General features: G+C 41.8%; 1 protein-coding gene across 1 annotated transcript in view; it reads left to right on the forward strand.

Moving 5' to 3' along the window:
- Window positions 1-12,105, forward strand: part of LOC309565780 (transmembrane protein 272-like) — a 101,334-nt gene extending 89,229 nt beyond the window's left edge. The window contains exons 4-7 of the mRNA XM_082270771.1: window positions 5,303-5,362; window positions 5,464-5,640; window positions 10,157-10,311; window positions 11,987-12,105. Of these exons, the coding sequence (XP_082126897.1) occupies window positions 5,303-5,362; window positions 5,464-5,640; window positions 10,157-10,311; window positions 11,987-12,055 (461 nt within the window). The 3' untranslated portion in view covers window positions 12,056-12,105. The remainder of the gene's footprint in view (window positions 1-5,302; window positions 5,363-5,463; window positions 5,641-10,156; window positions 10,312-11,986) is intronic.
- Window positions 12,106-22,938: the final 10,833 nt, after the last annotated feature.

The raw sequence follows: 22,938 nt of genomic DNA on the forward strand, positions 1-22,938 counted from the left end.
AGCCTGAACTGAGAAATCATCACATTTCTTACCCAGCTCCTTTGTTTGCTGAAGTTCTAATGATACATTTTCCAATGCTTGAAGTTTTTGAAGGAACGGTTTATTCCAAAGGGGTGATTCAAGCCACATGTCATCACATTTCTGATGCTCACTCAGGACAGACCCCAAAACACTGATCCTTTTAAAAACTGCATCAGGCACACTATCCCCTCTTTGGGACAGATCCTCTGTTGCCTGTAATTCCTCTTCCAGTTCCTGCAACAGAATCTTCATCTCTTCTACTTGCTGTTCTAAGGCTCGCTTAGACTTTTCTAGCTCCTGAACGATTTTCACAACATCATCCTTGGAGCTGACCAAATCTTCCATTTCTGTACACAGCTGTTGGTTAACTCTTTCTAGTTCAACCTTACACTCTAGAGCTTCCTCCAAGGAGCGAGCCAAGAACAGGGCTTTGCTCTCGTTATCACGCGCCTCCGTTTTTGCACGGTCGTGTTCTACTGCATATTGTGCAGACACAGTCTTCTCCTCACCAAGCATCTGATCAAACTTCTTTTGCTTCTTCTCCAGGTTGGACACAATCTGATTCTGGTGATCCAGATTCACACTCAGTTCATCCAATTCCTGCTTAAGTCTTGTCTTGGTCTTCTCAAGCTTGTCCTAAGCAGCTGTTTTTTTCTCATAGCGTTGATTAGCAACTTCAAGGTCTTTCTGCAGTTTCTTTTTCACAACTTCAACACTCTCTAATGAACAAATGCTTTCTTCCATGCGTTTTTTCATAACCGCTATCTGAGCTTGCAATGTTGCGACTTGCTCTGATAGGTTTTTCTTTGCTTCCTCCTCCTCTTTAAATTGTTCCAGGAAGCCATTTTTCTCATCTTCCATTTGTTCGAGCTTTGTGCTAAAACTCAGCCTTTGACACCTCTTTTCCTGTAAGAGTTCCTGCGTGTCTTGCAGCTGCGATTCCAAGATAGAAAAATCCTTGGCAATTTTTCTAGATTTGCTGTCTACTTGAGAAAGCTGATTTGTAACATTGTCCAGCTCAACCTGCAGTCGGTTTGCCTTCTCTGACAGCTTAGCACACAATCGGTCACCTTCTGACACCTTGACTTGCGATTCCTGCAGCTGTGCCTCTACTTTTTTTCTCTTGTGTTCAGAATCTCCTTTTCCCTGTATAAGAGCTTTCACCTCACTGGCTAGCATCTGGGAATAACAATGTAATTCTGCCACACAGGCTTCTTTCTCCTTTAACTGCTGCTGGACACGTTGGGCTTCCCCTTTCCAACTTTCACAGTCCGCACGCAATTCATCTACCACATTGCTCAAAGTAGTGAGCTCATACACAGTACTCAGTAATTTAGCCTCTCTTTCACTTTTCTCGTTGTCGCTGAGAGACAATGTCGTTTTCAGAGCGACATTCTGTTCCTGCGCCCCCTGCAGGTCTATTTTTGTAGCTTCCAAACACTGAAGACTTTTTTCCAGCTGATTACGCAACTCCAACCTTTCACACATACTTTGCTTCTGCAAAGTCTGAATTTCAATTTCCTTTTTCATAAGGATGGTATCTTTCTCCATTATAGTCTCTCTGCGTTTGTGCAACTCGGAAAAAAGAAGAGCAGTGGATTCTTCCCACTGGAACACCTGAGCCTGCACGTTTCTATGCTCCATCCTAAGCAACTCCAGGGCTCGTTCCTTTTCTTCCATTTTCCGTTGCAAGGCATCCAACTCAGCCCTGCACACATACTCGGTTTCCTCCAAACCGATGACCTCCATTGGCTGCTAGCGTCTCTGCTTCCAGCCTGCCATGCTCTCTTGGTGAGCCTTTTGTTGAGCTGCAAAGCTCCGCTGTTTCAGCATCTCCCCCATTTTTGGTTTACTTTTCATCTGAGAACACTGCGTCTCCATAGCAGTTTCATTTGCCCCAGTGTTGCTAGGGACAACAACCTTTCTCTTTAGCAGATTCTCTTCAGGCATGGATGGGGCTGGTTCAGACGGTAGCATCCCCTCCATCCATAGAATCCGGTCTCTCATTTCATCCATCTTTGCATTTTTCAGGCGTTTTGATCGCCCCATCTTCAATAACTGCACAAACAAATTTTTCACAGTCCAGCAAAAAATTTTCAGACCACTGTCTCTTTAACACATGTAGTTTTTCTCTCTCTCTTGCAAGATCTCTTTTCCTGCGCACACAGTTTGTGCAGTCCCTTGCACCAGACACAACAAAGTTCATCAAAATTTTTGAGACCACTGTCTCTTTAAAACACATTTTTCTCTTTCAGGATCTTCTCTCCTGCACACATAGATTGTGCAATCTCATGCACCAGACAAAGTTCATCAAACATATGCACTTCTTTGCAGGGATCTCTGCTTCTGCCCAATGCATACCTCCACCATATGTGAGGGATTAGCTCGGTGGTAGGCGTGGATGACCCCTTTGGGGGTGCGTTTTCACAGAGAGATAGCCGAGCAGTGGTTGCAAACAACACTTTGTTTTATTCATGCAATTTACTTCACACAATTGCAAGACTCAAAACAGCCAAAATAAAATAAAACAAAATAAATCCTTGCCACTGTGGGCGGCTACCTTCTCACACACTGGAACCTATCTAATGAAGTCTGTCCCCAACCTACTGTTGGGCAGACTTGGCTGGTCATACAGCAGACTCTCAATAGTCCATGTTTTATCTCTTCACACAGCAAACGGTTCATTTAACATGTCCCTTTTCCTCTTCATATGGAACATGTCCCTTTGTCTCTTCACACTCTTCACATTGAACACAGTTCATTTGCTTGTCTCTCCACATAGCAAGCAGTGCATTTATTTCTTTCCACATAGAAATAGTTTCTCTTCTCACCTTGAGACGATCCAAGACCTTACTTCGAGTAGTCTTCACACTTGTTTACCCTCCTTAGCGCACATCACTTCAGGGGGTCTTCTCCCATGCTCACCAGCTTGTCGGGAGGCACTCATCTGTCTGTCCTCCTCTCCCAGCCCACACGGCGACAGGAGGCAGCAGTCCTTCTCCCATGCCCACACGGCGTCGGAAGGCACACGTCTGTCTGTCCTCCTCTCCCAGCCCACATGGCGACAGGAAGCAGCAATCCATAGACTTCCTTTGGACAAATTATAGAGGCCTTAACTTCCTCATTTCGAACAGCTGAAGGCCTTTCAACTTCCTTAGACAGTTCTGGCTAACTCTGCAGCCGACACCCTATAGTAATTGGTGATTTAGCTAACCCAGGTGGAAGTGTAGCTCCTGTCTGTGACTACATTCACAGATTTACCTGACTTCCTGTCACAATATATATATATATATATATATATATATATATATATATATATATATATATATATATATATATATATATATATATACATACACATACACACACACACACACACACACACACACACACACACACACACACACACACACACACACACACACCAATAATATATATATATATATGTGTGTGTGTGTGTGTGTGTATAGACATACATAGATATGTGCATTACTCTCATTATCGCCTGATTAACACTAATTTACCGCGCTATTAGGCATTCGCGTGAACGCTATTCACTATACCGTCCGCTAACATTTTCAAAAAACATTATTTTTTGCCTATATTTTGGTATGGAGCATGCGCACATGGGCTATCTGGCAGCAATAGACTCCGGGAGATATTTTTGAGTTTTACACTTTTCTTAAAATCTTTTTTTATACTTAACTTTTTCACACAGTTTAAAAGCAGTTTATCTTAATATCATAGAACACATCTTTCCCAAGCATTTTTCATTTTTTTCCTGGCATATATTGTAATTTTGATCAAAACAGTCCTGCTTTTAGCTGGACTGTTTTTAACTCTCGCCCTAATGTTATTTGATCTTAGTGAATTTCACATTGCTCATAATGTTTCTGATGGAGGTAAAGTGAATTGCATTGGCACCTTCGCCTATTCGCCATGGAGTTAAAATAGAACAAAATCAATGCCGGAGGTACAGTGAATTAGGCCATTAGTCTCTTTGAGGGTGTTTGTCCAGGGGAGCTCCTATTGTTCCTGGTTGAGCTCTATATTCTCGGGGTGGCTAAAGTTTTAGCCTTGTTGGGAATTACAATCTTTATCTGCATTCCTTTCCCACCCCTCATGCAAATACTGCTTTGGGACGTCCCAATGGTCCAGAATTAGAAGCTGCGTCTGTCAATGAACGATAGAGAAAACTGGGTTTTTGTCTTACCGTAAAATCCTTTTCTCTGAAGTTCATTGACAGAAGCAGCACCCACCCCTCTATCTTGAGCGGGTTTTGGTTTCTCCTCTAAACACTGCTTGCCTACGAAACTGAAGCCTATAGCAGAGTGTGTGGGTGCATGCCTGCAGGGACTGCCCCGTAGGCGCGGTAAAGCTTTTTCCTGCCTAGTGTTCTAACATAACCCAATGGTCAAGAATTATATGGGGCTGCATCTGTCAATGAACTTCAGAGAAAAGGATTTTACGGTAGGACAAAAATCCAGTGTGTATGTTTATTTATATATATATATATATATATATATATAGATATATATAGATATATAGAGATATATATATATATATATATATATAGGCTCTAACGATGGGCCATGTGTAGATGCTGTTGCATTGGTTAAAATTCTTAGTTTCGTTCATCTAGCACACTACTGTAAGCCAAATTTATGAGGGGGAGAGCAGCCACCCACTGTCATCAGTGTACTTGAGCCTGAAACATGGCCATAGGCAGATTGAAATATGTCCAGTTCAGCAGGCACTGGATGAATTTCAATCAATGTGTGTGGTCCTCCCTGTTTGACACAAGTTGACCATTAGATCAATTTCTGTCCAATGGTCACACTGGAAAATGTTTGTTGATCAATGGCTACAGCCAACTGGCATCACATTGGAAATTTTTAATGGCACCCAAAACACATCTCGCAAATGCAGCGCATTTGCAGCCACCATACCACATGATACAATGCAATTTAGTGTGGCACAATTTGAAAAGTAGCTCCTGCACTACTTTTTATGCATTTGGCAACCCACTGAAATTAATAGGCTGTCAAAACAGGAAGACGAGGGAGCACAAAAACGTGTGTGTTATAGTGCAAACCATCTTCTAAAGTAAGCATTTGTATAATAACACAAAATATGTGCTCGCATTATCTATATATAAAATACATGAACATTTAATATTTTATTCACCTTCTGCTTCATATTCTCTTTCATTTGTTATACATTTTTTTTTTTTTTTTTTTATTATTGTTTAGTAACATTTGCATTTTATCATCTTTTTCAGCCTCACAACTCTTCACTTTATTTCTCTGGACAGCACTCAGCCTTGCCATGATTATCATAGGTAATAAACAGAGAAACCTATTTCAAATATATTACATTCTTTGTCAATTTCATTTTACCATTATTGCAATAATTGACATTGTTGTTTCCATTTATCTGCAGGGTCCATGCATGTTTACAACTGTCCAGTTGAACCCAAAATCCCAATCTACTTGATAGTAGCTGGCATCTTTCATCTGCTAGCATTTGCCCTAATTCCGCTGAAGTTGGTTGCTGAAAAAGTGGCGTATACTATAGAGAGTGTGCTGGGCCTCTTTTCTTTTGCCTGGTTTATTGCAGGTACATGTAGTTGCATTTTATTAAATGTATCCTCACTATAATTTTAATAGGAAATAACTTTAACATAAAGAGGGAAAAACACATAATCCATGATGTAACTACAAAATACTAGCTGCGGATGGGAGCTGCAAATGCAGATACTAGAGGCATTTGTAAAGGAGAGATAGGGCCAAAGCTCTTTTGGCCCCATTGCTCCTGGGGATCATAGGAGTGTACTTCATTCTGCACTCCTGTGACCCGTATTCAGCTAAAGTCTACTGTCGGCTGACATCACTCAGCTACTCCAGACTCTGGAAAGATCCCAGATTTAATATCAGGATCCACCCAGATGCCGTGGACTACAAGCTGGTTCGACCTCTCAGCAAGATGCTGAGAGCCTGAGCCAGACGCTCCGGCCCCCTGCACTGTCCAGCTCATTGAAGACTGGAAACTGAGCGATCAGCTGTCTTTGATCGCTCAGTTCTCGATGTAAAGGTGGCAAGGGACAGATGCAGCATCTGATCAATGCTTCATCCACCTAGAGGAGTATAAATGTTTGATCTCGAACTTCTCTTTTAACACTCAAACTAATTTTTATGAGGTTAGTTATTTATACTTTACATATTATGTACCTAAATACAAACATATTTAATGAAATGATGAAAGGACCTACAATACCCGCAGCAAACAAAAATAACTTTTTTTGTTGTACTCTGACTTCAGGAAAGATAGTTCTGATTAGTTGCCGTTGGGTCAGCTCAAAAAGATTTAGTCAGGCTATTTGAAGTGAAGATAAAATATAAATTCTTGAGAAATATAGGCTTTTAGTAGTTATTTTTTTGTATATACAGTGCCTTGCGAAAGTATTCGGCCCACTTGAACTTTGCGACTTTTTGCCACATTTCAGGCTTCAAACATAGAGATATAAAACTGTAATTTTTTGTCAAGAATCAACAACAAGTGGGACACAATCATGAAGTGGAACGAAATTAATTGGATATTTCAAACTTTGTTAACAAATAAAAAACTGAAAAATTGGGAGTGCAAAATTATTCAGCCCCCTTAAGTTAATACATTGTAGCGCCACCTTTTGCTGCGATTACAGCTGTCAGTCGCTTGGGGTATGTCTCTATCAGTTTTGCGCATGGAGAGACTGAAATTTTTGTCAATTCCTCCTTGCAAAACAGCTCAAGCTCAGTGAGGTTGGATGGAGAGAGTTTGTGAACAGCAGTTTTCAGTTCTTTCCACAGATTCTCAATTGGATTCAGGTCTGGACTTTGATTTGGCCATTCTAACACCTGGATATGTTTATTTGTGAACCATTCCATTGTAGATTTTGCTTTATGTTTTGGATCATTGTCTTGTTGGAAGACAAATCTCCGTCCCAGTCTCAGGTCTTTTGCAGACTCCATCAGGTTTTCTTCCAGAATGGTCCTGTATTTGGCTCCATCCATCTTCCCATCAATTTTAACCCTCTTCCCTGTCCTTGCTGAAGAAAAGCAGGCCCAAACCATGATGCCACCACCATATTTGACAGTGGGGATGGTGTGTTCAGGGTGAGGAGCTGTGTTGCTTTTACACCATAACATTTTGCATTGTTGCCAAAAAGTTCGATTTTGGTTTCATCTGACCAGAGCACCTTCTTCCACATGATTGGTGTGTCTCCCAGTTGGCTTGTGGCAAACTTTAAATGACACTTTATATGGATATCTTTAAGAAATGGCTTTCTTCTTGCCACTCTTCCATAAAGGCCAGATTTGTGCAGTATACTACTGATTGTTGTCCTATGGACAGAGTCTCCCACCTCAGCTGTAGATCTCTGCAGTTCATCCAGAGTGATCATGGGCCTCTTGGCTGCATCTCTGATCAGTCTTCTCCTTGTATGAGCTGAAAGTTTAGAGGGACGGCCAGGTCTTTGTAGATTTGCAGTGGTCTGATACTCCTTCCATTTCAATATTATCGCTTGCACAGTGATCCTTGGGATGTTTAAAGCTTGGGAAATATTTTTGTATCCAGCTTTAAACTTCTCCACAACAGTATCTCGGACCTGCCTGGTGTGTTCCTTGTTCTTCATGATGCTCTCTGCGCTTTAAACGGACCTCTGAGACTATCACAGTGCAGGTGCATTTATACGGAGACTTGATTACACACAGGTGGATTCTATTTATAATCATTAGTCATTTAGGTCAACATTGGATCATTCAGAGATCCTCACTGAACTTCTGGAGAGAGTTTGCTGCACTGAAAGTAAAGGTGCTGAATAATTTTGCATGCCCAGTTTTTCATTTTTTTATTTGTTAACAAAGTTTGAAATATCCAATAAATTTCTTTCCACTTCATGATTGTGTCCCACTTGTTGTTGATTCTTCACAAAAAATTACAGTTTTATATCTTTATGTTTGAAGCCTGAAATGTGGCAAAAGGTCGCAAAGTTCAAGGGGGCCGAATACTTTCGCAAGGCACTGTATATGCTGTAACAATTACATTCCTTAAGCATACAATACTGGACACGGGCTTCCATTAATCAAGACCATAAGATATATTGTATCACCTTTCGGTTAGGAACCTGGCAAATAAAAACTGCCAGGATAACCCCTATAACTTCTCCCACTTGCAGCAATCCTCAGTTTTTTGTTCGTGTCCTTAGGTGACGGACAGCCTCTTTCTACTTGGAGAAGGTTTCTCTCTGGTTTAGAACGCTGATTTCTAGCTGCAAGATTGGGAAGACTGTGCACTGTTCTTCACACAGAGAGGTCTGTGCTCCAACTTTCTATAGATCCTGGGCAGGCGTGTAATGTTGCCTTCGGCACAAACTGACAGTTGCTGCTCAACCTTGAAACAGTGCAATGAGGTGCAGTTAACCTCAAGGTGCTCTATATGTCCAAGATCTGCAGTGGTGTCACTCAATCCCTGAAGACCTTCTCCATGCAGGAGGAGGTATGCCCACCCATAGTGGGCAAAGTGGGGAGTCCTCACCTGCTGGGTTCTCCCCTGGTACTCCTTCCTCTGTGTGTTCCCCTTCACACAACCTACATTCTCACCCTCTTGGAAGGTTTATTATCATCACAGTTGGAAGGCTTATTTCCCATGGCGCAAGGCATGGAAGTTTCACCCTAGAAATAATCCCTGGGACACATCCTCTCCTTTCTCCATTCTGGGCTGCATCAGCACTTCGCCTTATTACCCTAAAGGGTCAAGTTGCAGCGTTAGTTTTTCTTTTTAAGAGACCTCTGACTGTTCATTTGCTGCTAATGGCCATTGTTCAGGGGGTGGCTCCCAAAGCACCCTTGTCCATTCACATACCACAAACAAGGACAGGTCTCATTGACAAGCAGGAATCTGTGTATGTCTGCAGAAAGTGATTGCATAAAGATTCCAGCTCACAGGATAGCTTAGGTAGCATCTGGGAATCCCCTAGCTGCTTCACAACCATTAGAGATTATATGCTAGATTTTTATCTGTCTGTGTGTGGCTAGCAATGTAGATTTTGGTACTGTTTCCCTCTAGTGTTGGCTGGTAGTAAGAAATTGTGAGTGTGTATGTTTGCACAAAACTCTATAAGTGGTATTGCCTGATTTAGCTAACCTTTAGAAGCTAGTGCGAGCAGTGTGTGGTAAAAGCCTGTTTGCCAGTCTGCTTTAGCACAGAGTGTACTGACCAAGTACACAAGTTGCTACCTTTGTCTGGTTTGGAAAACTTGGGGTCCTTGCGATAATTCACTAGCATGCTGGTTGATTTCTGAGGGTGCCCAATGAATGGCAGTACCATATGCAATGTCTATTTTTCCTGTACCTTCCTTTCCCCCCGAATCCATGACAAATTTGTATTTTAAAAATGTGGGTCATTTTCAGTTGAGTTCATTTACATGGTTACAAAGTTAGTATGGTGAAAAAAGACACAAGTCTATCAAGTTCAACCAACATAGAAAAAAATAAATAATTATGCAATTATATACAATCCCAAACCCAGCAAAGCATGATCCAATTTGCTCCAGCAGAGGAAAAAAATCCTTCCTGATCCCCAAAAAGCAGTCGGATATTCCCTGGATTAACTTTACCTATAAATGTTAGTATCCATTTATATTACGTAAGAAGATTGTGATTTGAAAATGACAGTCACCTGGCTAAAATAAAGATCCTTTATTATCAGAGGGTAATCTACTGCCAGTACCTCCACCACTGTGATTTCCTTTGCCTGAGAGGTCAATTTGTATTAAATTAGACATATTACGACAGTAAGAGACATCTTGCAAACATTTATGTTTAGTCTATGTTGAGAAGGGACTGGGGGAACATTACTAATGCCACTGGTGCTAGCTTATTAGGAGAAAAGCCACGTCAGCAGATACCATACATAATAGACTGTGTCCCAATCTGGCCACAAATCAATCTTCACCTATAGACATCTTAAGAGCCTTAGGAGTGTTTTGTGGACTGTGCATCATTTCTGAGCCTTACTGCATTTGAAGAATTATATTTCACACTTATATTTCTCGATTTGAAAACTGGCATCTTTTCACCCTTTTTTTTTCTTTTAGGTAGTGTCTGGGTTTTTCGAATCTATCAAGACAATCCAAGACGCTGCAATGATTTAGCATATAAATTTGCGTTTGGAATCCTGATCTTTGAGTATATCTTTTTGGCATTCCTTGTTGCTGTGATTTGTCTCTGTACATGTTGTGCAGGTCTCCTGGTGAGTAAGCTATTATGTGAACATACTGTATATATCACCATATGCCCAGCACCTGCCCAATATAAGGCTCCATGCACACAGGGCGTCATAAAAACGTGTTTCAAAGCTGTTTACTTGACGCCGGGAAACAGCAGCTGTAAAAACGTGCTTTCAGTAGCTTTTTCCACTAGCGTTATTGCACGTTTGGCCACAGTAGCTGTTAGTAGCGTTTTTTCTGCCTCCATTCAAAATCAATGGTTCCCTATGGGAGCCTATTGATTTGAATGGAAGTCGCACCGCAGGTCGGATCAGGGTGATCCGACTTGCGGCGCGACCTGCACTGTGAGAATCTTGAGGGGGAACTCCACGCCAAAATGGGGAAAAAAACGGCGTGGGGTTCCCCCCCAGGTTCCATACCAGGCCCTTCGGGTCTGGTATGGAATTTGAGGGTAGCCCCACGCCGAAAAAACGGCGTGGGGTCCCCCCCAAAATTCATACCAAACCCTTATCCGAACATGCAGCCCGGCATGCCAGGAAAGGGGAGGGGGCGAGCGAGCGGCCCCACCCCCCCCTGGATCATACCAGGCCACACACCCTCAACATAGGGGGGTGTGAGTGCTTTGGGGCAGGGGGGGCTCTGCACCCCCCACCTCAAAGCACCTTGCCCCCATGTTGATGAGGACAAGGGCCTCATCCCCACAACCCTGGCCGGTGGTTGTGGGGGTCTGCGGGCAGGGGGCTCATCGGAATCTGAAAGCCCCCTTTAACAAGGGGGCCCCCCCAGATCCCGGACCCCCTCCCTATGTGAATGGGTATGGGGTACACTGTACCCCTACCCATTCACCCCATAAAAGACAGTGTGTGTAAATAACGACAGGAGACGTTTTGGAAAGTTTATTAAAAATCTTCATCCTGTCTTCTCCCTCTCCGGTCTTCTGCTCTTTTGCTTCTTGTCTTCTCCTCTCCGGTCTTCTGCTCTTTTGCTGTCCGCTCTTCTTGTCTTGTCTTCTCCTCTCCGGTCTTCTGCTCTTTTGCTGTCGGCTCTTCTTCTTCCTCCGGTCCTCCTCCGACGACGTCTCCGGCGATTATGCCGGTCTGTGCAGCTTATTATATAGCCATTAGGGGCGGTATGTTGACGGTCCATGTCTGAATGGACACAGGGAGCTGTGACTCAGCTCGGGTGCCCCCATACCAAGCTGCTTGCTGTGGGGGCACTGAACAGGGGGGAGGGGCCAGGAGCACAGAAGAGGGACCCGAGAAGAGGAGGATCCGGCCTGCTCTGTGCAAATCCACTGCAACAGAGCAGGTAAGTATAACATGTTTGTAATTTTTGGGATGGAGGAACATGGCTGGCTTGCGCAGAGTCCTGACCTCAACCCAATAGAAATCCTTTGGAATGAATTAGAGTGGAGACAGGCCTTCTTGTCCACATCAGTGCCTGAACTCACAAATGTTCTTCTGGAAGAATGGTCAAACATTCCAATAGACACACTCCTAAACCTTGTGGACAGCCTTCCCAGAAGAGTTGAAGATGTTATAGTTGCAAAGGGTGGACCAACTGAATACTGAACCGTACGGACTAAGACTAGGATGCCATTAAAGTTCATGTGCGTGTAAAGGCAGGCATCCCAATACTTTTGGTAATATAGTATATTCCCGCATGAATGTATAGATTTAAACTAGTCTCTCTTTTCAGGTGGGAGGTGCAGATACAGAAACTCCTGGCAGGAACCAGTCTCCAGAAGATGAAGAAGCTCTAAAGTAAAACAAGCAGGGAGGTTACCAACAAGAACATTGTTTTTTTTTTTTTTTTTTCCTTCATTTTAAGTTATACACATTAATTTTAAATAGTGAAATTATTTTAAAAAGCCAGTGGCATATTCATCCACCGGGTCAAAAAGAGTGTTAAGAAATAGGTTTCTTTGAGAATCTGACATTGTATTGAAGGTAAATACAGAAATCATAAATAAAGAGTAAATTATTTTTTTCACCATGTTGTACTTCTGCTACATAAAGAGTCCATTGACTGCCCTCATGTCAAATATAGCAATACATTTCTAAAGTTAAATTGCTACGTATCCATTGCTATTGCCCTCTCCCTGAAAGCCAGTAAACAAATGAGATTTCACTGGAAAACCTATGTAATCCATGCTCATTGCCACCATGCTGACGTGTGTTTGGATTGATTTACAGAAGAAACGACAGTCCTATGGACCTGGAGGAAGGGGCTGACGTAAACCAATGCAACTCTGCAACTTTCCTTCAATTACAATATGTAACCACATAGTTACTTGTTCCCACTGTGCTGAGATCTTCTCTGTGTTGCCTGCTTGGTGCAACACTTCTTTAGAATCCTTCCAGTCGGGCCCTCCTTCTCCCCCCATGATCAGATCATGATCTCCATTTATTCATGCAAAAAAAAATCCTAGTGAATGCTTTGCACTTTGAGTCATTCTATGTATTGGGAGGGTCTCTCCCACTTGCACTTCCCAGGCTTTGGATTTAACCTATAGCCAACAGCATAGAGCTAAATGTACTGGTCAGCTGGATTTAAAGCCAGATTTAAAGCCATCAATATATATATATATATATATATACACAAAATTGATGTGAAATTTTCCTTACTGGAAATCCTCTTATAAAACAGAACAGTCAGTATACTGGTGTAAAGTAGACATGTATGAATCTGTGCCACAGAGCTTGACTTACTGTATTGTATATAGTGTATAAAGATTTGAGAGCACATAAAAAGAATTATATTAAAATGATAAAGGCTTTGAAGCTACTAATCTAGGAGATATTTTTTTATTTCTTTGACTCAAAGCAAAAGATGAAAGAAATCTGATATACGTAACTGAGAGTAGAGATGTAATAAGGACACATGGCTTTTTTTTTCTTTAAATATATGTACTATATATCCATTGAAAATATATCTATGTATATGTATTACAAGTTTTCGAAGATTATGTTTAAAAACTATTAAACTGAAAAAAACTCCACATGGACATGTTGGCTTTTTGCATATCACTTGTTGAAACATGTAACTGGGTATGTTGATTTTATAGTTTCTATACCTAAATGGTTATGATAGTTTATAATGGTGGGCTACAAAAGACAGCTGGATGAACACCTTAGTTATTTATTATAACTTAAAAAGTGCTAGTTTTATTAGCTATTCAGTCAGCCAAGACTGAGTGTAACATGGAGCTGAATCACCATCCATGTAAATACAGCACCATTTTTCCTGTGGTCTGGCACAAGTCTTGTTGAGGGAACCATTACTGCGTCTGTGCGGCCTCCTCTTCAGTGGCTTTACTGCAGAAGCACAGGCCAGTTTCTTTCCCTTAGTATGTATCTCTCTGCTGACACCATACACCCCTGGCTACCACAGTACAGCACAGTCATCTTTGGACATTTCCTGAGTTCAGCAGCCTATAATATCTGGCACAGAAGGCTTTATCCTTCCATCTCCATAGTAGCAAAGTTAATGACCATCCCTCTGGGGACAGTTTGCATGGCACATAGCTGATCAAAAGCGCAGGAGCAAGGGGTCAGATGACCTTGCTAGGTTAACTCAGTACATGGCTTCAGATAGGGGTGATTGTCTCTAACTAAGGGCCCAGTACCCACTTTTCAGACAGATGCCCAAAGTTTGACTACCTGCCATCCTTTGGGCACTCTGCTGGCCCTTCGGCCACATAGCCTTTCTGATTTCATGGGCAGAATCTCTGTCCTTTTCAGAGGCTGTAGATAGCAGGAGTCACAAGTGAACCCCTTCAGTCCAGTCATCCTACCTGAGTTGGTTTCTGGCTTTGCTTTTGCTGCAAATATGCTGCCTTAGGAGGAAGTAAATTAGAAAGATTCTCTCTCTATCTCTTTAGCTCTCTCTATCTATCTATCTATCTATCTATCTATCTATCTATCTATCTATCTATCTATCTATCTATCTATCTATCTATCTATCTATCTATCTATCTATCTATCTATCTATCTATCTATCTATCTATCTATCTATCTCTCTCTCTCTCTCTCTCTCTCTCTCTCTCTCTCTCTCTCTCTCTCTCTCTCTCTCTCATTGGATCAGCTGGGATCTCAAGTTTAAAGTGGTTATGAAGGCTAGGGTGTCTCTTTTACCTTAGTGCATTCCCTGCATTAAGGCAAAAAACACCCCACTAACTAAATCTCTCTCTAAACATTTACCTGAGCCTTTCAGCGATCCAGCACTGTCCCGGCTACATTCTTCTCTCCCCTCTCTTCTTCTCACAGGGACTTAGACAGCAGCGGGACACAAGTCCTGTGATGAGGGAGTGGGGGGGGGGGGGGGGCAGGGCTGAGCCGTGCTGTCTGTGTCTAATAACGCAGGTAGCGAGTGTCTTCCTATGGGGGCCAACCAAGAAGAGGAGGATTGTGGCCCAAAACCATTGCACAGAGCAGGTAAATGTTTGATATTTAAATTAAAAAAAAAAATACTTTTAACACTTTACGGCTACAAATGCTACTTCTTATGTCCTGCTTTGAAACATCCCAAAGAAATTTCTGTCCACTGTCTTGACAAAGTATGTGCTTTGGGAGTCTGCCTCTTGGCTATAAGCTCCTTTTCATTTCCCCTCTGTGTTGTTTCAGAAGGTTCCCGCAGAGGGCCCCCTAATTATTGTTCGACCATTGCTAGGTGAATTAGACAAGTCATCATTTAAGCCTATAGTCTAAAGCAGTGGTCCTCAGGGCCCACTAACAGGCCAGGTTTGCAAGATAACTGAAATAAATCACAGGTGATATCATTTGCTGCTCAGTGATTGCAGTACTCTAGTCTGCTTCTCCCCAAGGTAAAACTTAAAATCTGGCCTGTTAGTGGGCCCTGAGGACTGGAGTTGAGGACCACTGGTCTAAAGGATAGAGCTGCTCACTTTCCTTGTGAGGCGCACTCTACCAAACCTGTTTTTGCTTAATGGGCTTTTTCAGCATCAGGCATCGGTTTCTCAGAATTGCAAGGCTGTCACATTAGATTTTGCCAGGTAGATGTTCAGGCATCTTCTGATTCCAGTTTCCGGTGTAAGGTGCTACAGGCTGCTGTTAGTTCTGTCAAGTCCTTCTTGACCCTTTGTCATGTGGGCCTACCAGCATTGGTTGCTGTGTTGCTCTTCCCCCCCCCCCCCCCTTCTATTTAGCTGGACTGCTTGAACCCATGCTTAACACATCCCTTGGTTAAAGACTAAAGATTCATTATCTTGTACAACGAAAAATTAGGATTTTTGACTTGTCAGTAAAATCTGTTTCTTGGAGTACAATACAGAAACCATATCCTTCTCCTCTGTTGTAATGATTTCCATAGGCCCTTCTGTCTTGTATATCCTGGGCTAACCTGTATTGGCTTTGGCATCTGATCTGCCTGGTTGTTTATCCTTCTTTGGCTTCTGGCTATTGGCTTTGGCTTCTTTTGATGTTTATATGTACATGCCTTCTGTTGTTCTTGGTCATATCTGTGTGTTACTGTGTGCTTTGTACTACCATTTTGTTTGCTACTGTCTTGCTCCCATTTGTGTCTATGTGTTCAGATTTTTGTTTCTATTCCACACTGGATTTTCAGTATACTGCTATCATGTCTATTCACCCCAATTATTTTCAAAACTACTAGATACAGCCAGCAGTTCTTCTGTGACAGTTGCTCATGAGAAACGTGAAACCTAAATGCCTTGACTAAGATAGTAGATGTCTCAGAATAATCAAGGAAAGCATTGTCTGATGGATTACTATAATACTCTGCCTGTGTACACAAAAAATATATCTTGTACAAAATGTGCTTTAACGTTACCTATAGGCAGGGAAAGGCAGTTCCCCCTGGAAAAAGTTAGAGGGTAACTCCACTTTTGTGGGGAAAAAAATAGCAAATAAAGAAAACTTAATATAGCGTGTACAGTTGTGACATGTCATATTGTAATTGATTGTTATTAAAAATGACCGTTCCTTTTCAATCTGCAGCCACTGTAATTTTCTGAAAATGCAATGCAATACGGCTACCTGGAGATGTTCTGTACACAGAATGGGTACTGAACACTTCCTAGAAACATTATTTCCTGCTTGTGTGATTGGCTCACCAATTTTCCCAGAAGTCTGCCTAAGATATAAGTCAGATTTCAGGCATCTCCTGGAACGAAAATGTAACTTTTTGTGGGATTCTCCCAATAGGAACAGGTCTAAAAGGATGCAGACCCAGCAGCTTTCCTCATTAGTGCTCTGCAGCTGCACAGCAGATTGATAATTACGAAACCACTCCCATTAGACCACTCAGCACAGAGGCACAAAGGAACAAACTGGGATTTCTTCAGAATAACAAAAGGTAGGAATCTGTAACAAAGATTGTTTTAAGTCTTTTAATGTACATAGATCACCCAGAGGGGAAAGTTTTTTTTTTCTCAACAAAAGTGGAGTTACGCTTTAAACAATTACATAAACACATTAAATTAGCTAAAAATATATATTTATTTCTTGTCCATTGACGGACATGAGAATTCAAAACAGTTGGGTTACACTGAAAGAAGCTGGGACAAATTTTAAAACTATAAGCCATCCCCGTATAACCCCTTCTCTACCCAGCATGCCTCAGCTAGTGTCCTAGGAGGCCGATAGCCTTTTTGTTCAGCTCTGCTGAAAGAGAGCCTGTTTTTTTACTAGATTTTTTTAGTTGTGGAATTCTTTTCTCAGTTACTTCAACCAAGATTCCTCACTGGCACCATTTGTTGAGCTGGTCTCTATATATCTGCTATCTTGATCAGCATTTTCTGACCCCCCTGTTCTAGATGTGCAAGGCTAGCCTGGAATGTGACCTTCAAGCAATTATCTATGCATTGTGAAACTTTACAGGACCAGAAAGTTCTGTGTTAGTTAGCCGAGGTGCTCTTTCCAGGTCTAATACTTACCAGTTCCAATACAAATGGCACAGCCTAAAGTGTATGTGAAGACTCATTTTGTGACTAATGCCTTTCAGGCAAAGGGACTGAGAGCTGCCTCACTGTTGCACTGCTGGACACCTTTTTAAGGTTTGTGCCACCTCCAGTTTTATAGTGGTAAGTGTTTAGTGCTCACATCTTCTGGGCAGAGCAATGTGTTTTTGTGCTCCATGCTCTTTTTTGCCTTTCAGCCTGAAGGAAGCACCATTTTATTCCTGTTCCTGAAGTATCATGGCAATCTCCAATCTATTACCCTTCCAACCTACAGTTACCTGGTCACCATTGCTTGCCAAAGAATCTTCATCAGCATCAATTGTGAGTGCCTGAGGCTTTCCCTCACTTTGGGTCTAGTTGCATACCGCCATGCAGGCACAAATGCCTTCTCTAAGACATAGAAAACACAGTCCCACTGCCACAGGTGACCTCAGCCCATACTTCTCTATTGATTCTGGGGTAGATTTCTCTGTATACCAAGAAGAGGCATCTGCCTGCCCAATAATGCTGTATCCATGGATTACCTGACTCCAAGACTAACAATACCACAGGTGGCCAGAGTGTGATCCTGCCTCAATGCAGAAGGTCTGCCCTTCCAATCTGCTTTTTCATCTGCCTTGGCAGCAGGAACTTGTAGGTTTTCAAATCCTAACTCTCACTTAGCCTGCAGGGCTCAAAGCCAAGGATCAGCTAACAATTATTCAGCATGAAGGTATGTGCCAGCTTCCACAAGTGGGGGGCTGTTTGCACACCAAGGCTAGTCATTTGGTAGTTTATTTCTTAAACATTTGAGTGCTGAGCATACCTCTGCCGCCTTTTGTTATTTGCCCCTTATTGTCTTTCTAATGCTGCTGCGCTAAGCTGTGCAACTTCTCATATATTCCTAAGCTTCTAGTGCTCTTGGATCCTTTGTCATTGTCAGCTACTTAAGCAGTACTCCATCTAGTTTCCCACTCCCCTTTCCAGGAGAAGCGTACATTTGTGGGTACTGTTAAATCCCTCATGATACCTGGTACCCCTCAGCATCCCTCTTCTATAAAGTGATGTTTTCTGATTTTTCCTACCCGAACACAGACCTAGGTGCCTAGTGTCCTTTGGAGGGATCAGCTAATCAGTTAATTCTCTGTGCAATGTACCCTGTGGCTACCCTAGTGCCTTTTCATCTCCATTGTAGAATGCTCAGAAGACCTTTTCTGAAGAGGGTCAGTGTTTTGGAACCTTGTAGTCAAAGCCCTTTAGCGGGCCTAATGCTTGCAGCCTTTGACCGGGTCGTGATCTATCAATAATAGCTTTTGATCATCAGTGCACAAGGCTACTCAGCCTAAATCCTCAATAAAAAAAATCTACATCCTTTGTGTCAGTCTACTCTTCCTTAACTGTCAGGGATTTCCCTCTTCCCCATCGGGGGGGTTTGTAGCGTGCTAAGGATATACGCTCTTAACTTAGTCTTCCCTTCTTTCATTAACTCTGTCTTTTTCAGCCTCTTATTCCTGGGGTCCTGGACTCCGGTTTAGGCACCCAGATGGCCTTTTTGAACCAAGTAGTCCCTGACCTTATCCGTCAGTCTCTTCAAGTGAATATGTGGTCTTTTCCCCCAACTAGGGGGTACTGTACTTGCCGTGGTGTCCCCGTATCTGGGGGCATAAGTTTGGTTTTCTAGAACAGATGGTCCCCTGCATAGTCTCTGTCAGGCCAAAGAAACACCTTCAAGTGTTAAGGTAGATGGTTTTTGCTCATTCTTTTGTTCTTCTGGTGTTCACGTGCACCAGTCTGGGCTTGCAATATACCTTCATCTCTGCCTTTACCTTCCTGGACAAAATTGAGGCTAAGGTATATGTTGAACCAGGTGGTCATGCCTTAACAAACCACAAAAGCTACTGTTGTCCTTGGTCAGATACAATGAGGTCTCCAGCTGACATTACACGTGCCAGCTTTAGAGACATATTATTACTTGCACATTGTGTTACATTATTTCCAAGAGTAATCCATACATCTTATTGACAAGGGAATTATTTTAAATATGCTGAATTATGGCATTCACAACAACCTTCTACAACTCTTATGAATGTTTACCATCAGGTTATTTCAAACTGTTCTATGATTTTTAGTAACTGTTAGAAAATTACATTGTTACTACCCATTTTATTTTCATTTTTTTGTATAAATCATTATCTCAAGCTGAATTCCAGGCAGACAGCTAAATACACAGCTGAAATGGATATATATATGTGTAAACTTTCTTACTATGCAAAATAGTTATAATTTGTGTGGCCAGTGTTGTGCCCCCAGCAGCACAGTTGGGTATTTGATCTCTCTTCAGACTACAATGAAGTAAAACTATATATATAAACTGGGTGACATTTAGGGATTGATTTACTAAAACTGGAGAGTGCAAATTCCGGTGCAGTTTTGCATAGAAACCTTCCGTCAGCTTCCAGGTTTCATTGTCAGAGCTTAACTGAATAAGCTGAAGTTAGAAGCTGATTGGCTACCATGCACAGACGCACCAGATTTTGCACTCTCCAATTTTAGTAAATCAACCCCTTAGTGTACTCAAGCACATTTTACCCAGAGGGCTTCAGTTTTTGCTAGTATGCTCAAGTACTGTATTCTGTCATGTTTTATTTTCTGTGTTGGTGAGCGCTAAAACTCCTTCTTTGTTCAGTGCTTCTATCATTTGGGATTGATTATGAGACAGCTGCACCCGACTCTATTTTTTCACTATGTTTTTAACACATTTTTTGCCATATGTTAACTTTTTCTTCTTTGGTAATTAGTTTTCAGCGCCAGGTTTTTCTTTTGTATGATATCCTGTATCACCTTTACAGCCACATTCTACAGCCACTGGGTGACATTTAGGGATTGATTTACTAAAACTGGAGAGTGCAAATTCCGGTGCAGTTTTGCATAGAAACCTTCCGTCAGCTTCCAGGTTTCATTGTCAGAGCTTAACTGAATAAGCTGAAGTTAGAAGCTGATTGGCTACCATGCACAGACGCACCAGATTTTGCACTCTCCAATTTTAGTAAATCAACCCCTTAGTGTACTCAAGCACATTTTACCCAGAAGGCTTCAGTTTTTGCTAGTATGCTCAAGTACTGTATTCTGTCATGTTTTATTTTCTAAAAGAAATGCTGTTTTCACTTTTTTCATCCTCTTTGCATTGCAACACTGCTGATATCCTGTATCGAACAAAGAAGGAGCTCCCCAACACAGAAAAATACACCAAGGCTAAACATGTTGGAATACAATGTCACAGTTTAATGTGATAAAATGATTAAAAACTTGTCCACAGAAGCTCAGATGGGAAGATGGCAAAAAGAAATAACCCCATCCGCAGGTCACCATAAGAAACATGGACAATGGAACAATACCTGCAGGGGTGGCTGATGCTACTGCTGATGTATCCAGGAAAGCCGATGGTAAGGGACTGTCTTTGGTGTAGGTGAAGGATCACACCAGGGAGTGCATCACAGAGGAGAGTGCAGTCTACGGCGTTATTGATGTTTCCCCCTCCCCCTTTTACCCCCCTATTCCTATAAATTTTCCCTTACTGCATGCCATTTTTGGATCTGAGGAAGGGGCGAGTCCTCGAAACATGTCATCTCAAGTTTGGCGTTAATAATCTTTCCCCCATTATCTCACTGATACTCCGTGTGTGGACCCTTTCTGTTTATACCATCTGCAATCTGTTGCTGTGTCCCCGGTCTGGTGACATCATCAGTCGGCGCGGCTCAGGACACAGGAGTGCTGGAGGAGCCGGCGAGCCCTGTGTGTGTGGCTGATCCTCTTGTGCGCACAGAGGTGTCAACACATCCAGCTCGAGCAGACACAGTGGACTGCACCCTCCTCCTCTCCTCTGTGATGCACTCCCTGGTATGATCCTTTACCTACACCACGGACAGCCCCTCACCATCTGCTTTCCTGGATACATCAGCATCAGCCACCCCTGCAGGTATTATTCCATTGTCCATGTTTCTTATGGTGACCTGCGGATGGGGTTATTTCTTTTTGCCATCTTCCCATCGGAGCTTCTGTGGACAGGTTTTTGATCATTTTATCACATTAAACTGTGACATTGTATTCCAACATGTTAGCCTTGGTGTATTTTTCTGTGTTGGTGAGCGCTAAAACTCCTTCTTTGTTCAGTGCTTCTATCATTTGGGATTGATTATGAGACAGCTGCACCCGACTCTATTTTTTCACTATGTTTTTAACACATTTTTTGCCATATGTTAACTTTTTCTTCTTTGGTAATTAGTTTTCAGCGCCAGGTTTTTCTTTTGTATGATATCCTGTATCACCTTTACAGCCACATTCTTGTACTACTGCATGTGTGTGCTCAAGAGCCATTGCATGTCATTGCATGGGGCAGGCTTCTGCAATGAGCATCAGCTCATTAATATATAGATAAGCATCTGTAATTTCTTATAGATCACTATAAGAAATTATCAGTTGCTGCAGGGGGTGGGGCTGAATCAGGTCTTCCCTAAATTGATCCAACTGAAGAAAAAAAGATAAACACACATTTTTGTACATACAGGTGGAAGCCCTGCACACTGGAACCCAACCACTATAAAGAATTTCTTTACATAGTGATCCCTATGATTTAAGTCCCATGGGTGGAACAAGACATGTCATAGGGGTGTAGGTGGCAGGAGCTTAGGCGGAAGTTGTATCTTCGCCTTTCTTTATAATAGCTGTGTTCTGGTGTATGGCGCTTCTATCTACTGTTTTCTGATTTGCTTCTGCTAGCTTGTATGAACGCCAATACTCGATATTGGCTTTGGACTGTAAGGGGGAGCTTTGTAATGCTTTGAGCTGTGCTCAAAGTTTTTGTACATTTTTTACATGTAAAATGCATTAGGATTACCTGAACAACATTTATGTTTACTCTGAGTGTCAGATGCTCACAAAAGCAAACATAAAGGTAATTTGGGATTTTAACAATTTGCATAAATGGGAAAACGTTGTTGTTGTACTATTTTTGAGTCAATACAAACCCAGCTCAATTTAATCCTTTATATTATATCAACAATTCGACAAACCTCTTTTCATTTTTTTTTTTTTTGCACGCATGCATTATATTGTAACATCAAAAGGGGGGGAAAAAAGCTTACCAGTAAGATGAAAATATTTGCTTTAGCTTTACCATTATCCTGAGTTACCTAAAAATCACATTTGTCTTATTATTTAATCAGAAGACTTTGTCCGCTACGTTTTGGGGTAAATATCTGGGGCTTTGAACATTACATAAAAGATACATTTGGAAAAATACAAAAATGCATTTTTTCCTAATTAAAATCTAGGAAATATAAATACATGTATCCAAATCTGCTATAAAATGATAGCCCTATCTGTCTTGAAGGAAATGATGTATAAATAACGTTGCAGTAGACTACAAATGTCCCAGAACTCCAGGCTGTTTTAGATCGGGTGAAGGCTCAATTGTTAACATGTTCGATTTATATCAGATTTTGATAGCTGTGTTGACATCTAGTTTAAGCAACATTGATTGATCCAGTACCCACCTTAACCTGTCACAGATGATGAAGGAGCAATTTGCTCTATGTTAATTGCATTTAATGTGTTTTTTTAATATGAATATTTCGTTTGATAAAATGCCGGTTTTTGTATCTGCCTGGAGTTCAGGTGTGAGAGGACTAAACTGTAAAGCAAGGCAATCTTTGCATGTTTTTATTGTTTTAAT

Source organism: Pelophylax lessonae, assembly GCF_965119305.1.
Source record: "Pelophylax lessonae genome assembly, chromosome: 10".
Lineage (NCBI taxonomy): Eukaryota > Metazoa > Chordata > Amphibia > Anura > Ranidae > Pelophylax > Pelophylax lessonae.